Raw genomic sequence first — 7,566 nt, 5'->3', positions numbered from 1 at the left:
TAAACAAACAGGCGCTGTGGCTATAGTTCAGCTTATAAATATATCGACTTCGTGAGAGGATAAACAAAAATATGTAATAAATAATTTTTCAAGTTGTTTATGACATATAAAATACATCTACATTTACACACACACACAAATATATATATAAATATATATATTTATAGAAAGAGAGAGAGAAAGAGAAAGAGAGAAAAAAGGATAGAGAGGGAGAGAAAAAAAGAAAGAGAGGGAGAGGGAGAGGGAGAGAAAGAATGAAAGAAAGAGAAGAAAGAAATTATTGTTTATGACATATATGTAAAAATATGATGAAAAATACGCTCATTGATAGAGAAAGTGAGAGAGAAAGAGAAAAATAGTGTGATAGAGATATTGGGAAAAATGATAGAAAGAGAGAGAAAGAGAAAGAAAGAAAGAGAGAGAGATCAAAGAGAGATAATATATGAAAAAGAGAAGGAGAATGCGTGTAAGGTTTAGAGAGTTTTTTGTCTGAAGAACTAATAATTTTAAATATTTATGTTTCGCTGATTTGAAAAGCGGATGTTGTCTCTTAGTAATTAATGATCCTCTTTTAGTTTTTACGTGATTTCTTTGAAATGTTCATGGCCACAGTTACATACACGCAAACACACACACACGCACGCGCACACGCACGCGCACACACGCACGCACACACGCACACACATTTGTAATTTAACAAACAGCCTAATTCGTTGTTTAAATCTCGCTATAACTATTACTATCACCAATGTATAATTATTTGTTTTTATGCTATTATTATTATTATTATTATTATTGTTGTTGTTGTTGTTGTTGTTGTTGTTGCATTATTATTTCTGACTACAGCAAAAAAGTTGCTTATTAATCAAAAAGATGAAATGAGTTATTAATATAAAGCCAGCATGGAGAAGTTGAATACAAAAATTTGAACGCCTTGGCAGTGGACTGAATTTGACAACAACTGACATGACAACATACACACACACCAGCACACACAACAAAATCTACAATGACACACATCACAACTCACAGACCTCAACTCACAGACCACAAAACACACCACAAAACACACAACAACAAACACATACACAACAACAGACACCACAACATATACACAACAACAGACACCACAACACACACAAATCACACACACAACGACAAACAACACACACAGTAACAAACACATACACACAAACACACTACAACATACACACAACAAAACAAACACTACAAAACACACCACAATAACAAACACAACAACATACAAGACAACAATAAAACGTCACCTACTTACTCTCACTTAAGTTCGAGTTTTATTATTATAACTATTTATTAACTATTTTATTATTATTGCTTCTAAATGTCTTTTCCTGTTCGTTCTGTTTTTACATTATTATCACTCACATTATTATTATTATTTAGTTGTTATTATTATTATCATTATTACTATTACTACTACAATTATTGTAGTGGTTGTATTAGTGGTTGTAGTGGTAGCAGCAGTAGTAATAGTAGTAGTATTAGTAGTTGTAGTAGTAGTAGTAGTAGTAGCAGCAGCAGCAGCAGTAGTAGTAGTAGTAGCAGCAGCAGTAGTAGTAAAAGTAGTAGAAGTAGTAGTAGTAAAAGTAGTAGCAGCAGAGCCACAGCAGTAGTAGCAGCACAAAAAATTGTAGTGGTAGTTGTAAATAAGGTTTTTTTGAAAAGTATAGGTACAAGTTGTAGAAGTAAGCCGTGGTAGTATTAGCAGTTGCAGCAGTAGTTATTATTATTAGTTATTACTTTTATTGTCATTATTACTATTACTACTACAATTATTGTAGTGGTTTGTATTACATAATTGTTGTATCGTACAATACAATTCAATTAGTAATAGTAGTAGTATTAGTATTAGTAGTATTAGCAGTAGTAGCAGTAGTAGCAGTATACAATAGAGTTTAGTAGTATCTACAATATACAATACATAAATGCCGCAACAATAACCAAATAGTTAAAAACGTAGTGGTAATAGTAAAATAATCAGCTAAAACTACAAATACTATAGTATAAATTCTATGAAACCTTCAGACGTTCATTCATCACACTTACACGGCCGCCTGCTACTGGCTTAGAGACGTGAAAAGTTTAAGCACATGTTGTTTAATAATAATAATTCCTGCTTATTTTCGTTAAACTTTTAAACAAATAAATAAAACTGCGAAGGAATGTTTGCACTGTAAATAAACAGGAACGCACCGTCGTGTCGTTTTTTTAACTTTAAAATTTTTAAAAACAAAAAAGAATTATTTATTTATTCGTTCATTTTTATCATAAGTTTGGATATATCAATGGTACTAACATCACCACCAACAGCAACAACATCATCAACAACAACAACAACACCACCACCAACAACAACAACAACAAAAAATTCCCCATCTGTTTAGCTGCCCAAAGAACCCAACTCATTTCACGATAATAGATCTCTGGCGTAACCCGGTGGCCGTGGCTAACTGGCTACGGCCTCGTCTGGATCCCTCCAATGATGTCTGACGCAGGGCAACAACAACAACACGCTTATCAATGACAACAATAATTATTACTTGATACAATATCAAAAAAGTTAAACAGAATGTTCGTATCGTTTCCATAAGCTGAAACAAGTTGAAAATTCACCGGACAAAAATGATACATCAAAATGTTCAATTCACGCTTTCATCCATTTAAAACTGGGTTGCTGAAACAATGCTTTCAACGGAGATTTAAACAGAGTGATGTCTCGTTTATAGACAATCAAGAATGGCGCGACCACGATGGTCTCGGGTGGATCGAAGTTTCATCAGTCCAGTCGTGTTCGGTTAGACCATCGTTGGCTCACAGTCTGAAAAAGAATTATTTTCAGAATTTCGATAGTAGAATTTAAATGTGTTGGATGGTCTCAGTCCAAGTAATTCATTTGAAAAATGTTTGCGAAAAATGAAAAATGAATTCTGCTCAGTGTCTTCAGTTCCGATCATGTGACCAGGATCTTTATCTACTGCCCAAAACACATTTCTTTGTAGGAACTAACTGGAGTAATAAAAATAAAATTAATTTTAAAATATAAATAATTTAATAAGTTATTAAATTAAAAAATAACAAATTGAATTAATTTTTTTACGGCCAAAATAAAAGAAATAAATATTTCTGTATAATTTTAAAGTTATGAGCCTGTAAGAATTTTAATTTTAAGAAGGCGGCTGATAGGTCGGATATGAAAACTGATTGCTAGATTTATGGAGAACACCTCTAGCTAGGTTACACAAATCATCACCATTCCGTCATCATCATCAGTATTACATCGTCGTAGTCATCATCATCATCATTGTCTGTTATTATCATCGTCATCATCATCATCGTTATCATCATTATCGTCATTTTCTATCACCATCATCACCACCACCACCATAATTATCATCATTATCATTATCGTCGTCATCCTCATCATCATTATCACCATCATACCTGACATCATCATCATCTGTTTTATCATCATAATATAAGTATCAAATAGATAATGATAATAATGATAACCACAAAAAAATAATACAAATGACAATATTAAAAAATAACAAAAATAATGTACATCAACAGTCTCAACCGCTAGGCAAGAATTTCACTCTGATGTCTCCATTCCATCTAAGCCAAATGGTTTTATTACCACAACTAACATTGAAATAAGAATGTACGTTTATGTATACAATACACATACAAAAATGCATACATTGTATTTTGCATTCACATAAACATAGATACATACACATACATACACACAACATACACATATTTTGTATTCACACAAACATGCGCGTACGAACTCATACCAACACGGGCATACATAAAATATTAATGCACCACACAATACAATACAATCTTTTATTCACTCCACAAAAAAACATGAAGCCAGGCAGATAGGCAGATGCATCACACATAGATAAACACATATAGATACACACACACACACACACACACGCACGCACACACACACACAAACATACATAAACAAAAAACTTGATACCAGACGAACAAGCACACATGGATGCATATAATTACACGTGACATCAGGGATTTGGAAGATGTCTCCGTTTTATATTTCACTTTCAGCGGTCGTCAGCCCGGTTGCGTAAGACGGCTTGCAAGCAGCTCTTTAGCGGGAGTTTTACTATCTACCTCTTCATTATTTGACATTATTTATTTTGTTTCTTGGCGAAAAATAAATAAATAAGCAGTAATAATTGTTAAAAGTATTGATATGTAAGATTAATATATTATTAAAAGTAAATGGAAGTATTACTAATCATTTTGGGATTTGTTTCACTTTGAAGATCATTTTTTTGACTTTGAGCTAATTTTTGAATCAATGATGAAAGCTATAATGCTAAGTGAAATTATTATAGCTTAATATTAATAATAATATCCATTGTTATTATTATTATATAATAAAAATTAGAAAAATATTTGACTCAAACTTGCTGAAAATTGTGGGCAACTCTAGAAAGTATGCCGTGCAAGAAAAGTTGGTAAAATATGATAGAAACTTTTTTATACGTAAAGGGCAGTAAGAACTGGTGCACAATTTAAAAAGAGGGTCAAAGCAGGAACATGAGACTAGCCAGGTGATCCAGATGATTCCGGGATTTTGGGACAACTCCTGTTACTAGCAACATTGGGAAGAACAATGAAAAAATGGAGCAGCATTTATGGCTGGAGTTGATGCAAGAAAGGAAATTGTAAACGTTCTCAGGTTTGCCAATGATCAACTTTAATCCGATGCCCCGTGGCACAGTGGCAGACCCATGAAAGTTGGAAAAATTGAAAATTTTTGTAAAATGTAATTGAATAATAAAAGGGAATTAGCTAAAAAATCCTCAACTTCAAAAATTTGAAATTATTCATCCTTTCCATAGCAAATTCAAAATCTGAAACATTACAGATAGGTTTAAAAAGTTGATTGATATAGCACTTGATGACAGTTAAAAAAAGTAAAGATTGAATGGATTGCAAGGATTGCATAGATTGCAAGGATTGCATAGATTGCAAGGATTGCATAGATTGCAAGGATTGCATAGATTACAAGGATTGCTTAAATTGCAAGGATTGCAAAGATTGCATAGATTGCAAGGATTGCAAGGATTGCATAGATTTTAAGGATTGCATAAATTGCACGGATTGCAAGGATTGCATAGATTGCACGGATTGCAAGGATTGCTTAGATTGCAAGGATTGCATAGATTGCAAGAATTACAAAGATTGCATAGATAGCACGGATTGCAAGGATTGCACGGATTGCAAGGATTGCACGGATTGCAAGGATTGCACGGATTGCAAGGATTGCACGGATTGCATATCAACAGCAGAAACAAAAACAGAAAAGATGAATTCATAAAAGATGAAAATCACGAAAAAATTAAATTGTCCTTAACCTACATTAATAAGATAATAAAATTTGCTGGAGGATAAATAAGGTAATTAGTGAGATGCGTTAGATAAGATTCTTCGAATACTTACCTGTCTGTTACAGTATAAAAGTAGTTGTTGAATCATGTGCCGATTGTAATAATAATTCAGAAAAAATAAATCTAAATAAAAATATTTCACGCTATAAAATTCTAAAATGCTTTGGGGCATGTTATTAAAATGAGAAGGGTGTGATGTGATTGGCGGGTGAAATGAAGAACGGATGGATGGATGGATGGATGGATGGATGGATAGATGAATGGTTGGATGATTGGTTGATTGATTGGTTGAATGGTTGATTGAATGGTTGGTTGGTTGGTTGGCTGGTTGGTTGGTTGGTTGGTTGGTTGGTTGGCTGGTTGGTTGGCTGGTTGGTTGGTTGGTTGGTTGGTTGGTTGGTTGATTGGTTGGTTGGTTGGTTGGTTGGTTGGTTAGATGGTTAGATGATTGGTTGTTTGGATGAATTGATGAATCGAGAGAATGACGAATGAATGGCTGGATGGATGAAAAAAAGAATGGATAAATGGACAGATAAACGGATGGATAAATAGATAGATAATTGGATAATCAAATAGATGGATGAATTAAGAATATGACGAAGCCCCATGTTAAGCAAGTGCACGAAAGAAATTAAAATAAGTAAATAAAAATTCAACATGGCATGTTTCTAATCTAAAACAGATTGGCACAAATAATTCGGCACACACATGCACATAAACACACACACACCACACACGCACACACACACCACACACGCACACACATACAAACACGCCCACACATACACAAACTCACACACGCACACATAAACATATCCACAAACATGAACATACATACAAATACATGCACATACAAACATACACACACACATACATAGATTTCTGACATACACAAACACATACAAGCACAGACTCGAGTGCATTGTTTTATGCGTGCGTGCAAGTCTGGACGAAAGAAACATTTTCATTTTCTTCTTTGATTTTGAATATTTTTTTTGGCAAATATTTTATATTTTTAAAATTTAAAATATCAATAATATGATGATATATATATCAATTTTATATAATAATATTAACTCATTCGATTGATATTTCTTCATTCAAAATACGTGTTCGCATGTTGTGATATAGTATCATCATTCACTCTTTAAGGACATTAATAAAGTGCAAATGGTGCAAGTATCAAACCAAATTACATGCGTAAATATGTTAGTATCAAAATGAACCACACAGCATATGATACTATCAGAATAACTCACACACATACAATGATATCAGAATGAATAACACACATGAATGTGGCAGTATACAAAATGAACTGCTCGCCACATAAACATAGCAGTATCAGTATAAATTACACACAAATTTGATAGTATCAAAGCAAGTTACTCACATGCATGTGTATATATAGATACATAGATACATAGATATATTGTATCATCCTTATATCAAACGATGCTTCAGGTTGAAATGAAATACTATTGATGTGTATATTTTCATAAAATAATGATAAATGACAATAAATGTATGAACGAACGAATGAATGAACAAACGAACGAACGAACGCACGAATGAATGAATGAGTAAATTAACGAACGAACAAATGAATGAATGAAAGAACAAATGGATGAGGAAATGAACGAACAATGAACGAACGAACGAACAATGGAATGAACAATGTGTCAAAACAATTTATACACAGGAAACAACATCATTAATAAAAATTAATTTGAACAAATATTCTGCAAAACTAAAATCATCAACTTATAACCCAACAAAAGTTGTTTATACAAAAAAAAACAATCCACAAACACAAAATATGATAGTGTATGTATTTCGTTTGTGTAATACAAACAAAATACATACACTACCATATTTTCCAACCACATAAACTATACAATCTTCATAAACAAGTATGACATCTACATCCACACACACATTACACACAGACAATGTTTATACTTAGTTAAATCACACACATGATAATGACAATGTGGAACTTGGAACGATGAGATGGCGACATTTATATACTCTAATGTTATAACATGCTCTTTCTTTGTGTTAAGTTATTTGTTTATGTCTATTGATTTCGTCT

General features: G+C 32.8%; 1 protein-coding gene across 1 annotated transcript; it reads left to right on the top strand.

Moving 5' to 3' along the window:
- Positions 1-5,008: 5,008 nt before the first annotated feature.
- On the top strand, positions 5,009-5,401 carry HELRODRAFT_164815 (hypothetical protein; the record flags this gene model as incomplete). The annotated part of the gene is made up of 1 exon (XM_009030775.1): positions 5,009-5,401. One exon carries the CDS (start codon positions 5,009-5,011, stop codon positions 5,399-5,401), a length of 393 nt encoding a protein of 130 aa, XP_009029023.1.
- Positions 5,402-7,566: the final 2,165 nt, after the last annotated feature.

Source organism: Helobdella robusta (genome assembly GCF_000326865.2).
Source record: "Helobdella robusta unplaced genomic scaffold HELROscaffold_7, whole genome shotgun sequence".
NCBI classification, from domain to species: Eukaryota; Metazoa; Annelida; class Clitellata; order Rhynchobdellida; family Glossiphoniidae; genus Helobdella; species Helobdella robusta.
The sequence above is the reverse complement of the archived record's forward strand: the minus strand, read 5'-3'. Positions and strand labels throughout refer to the sequence as shown.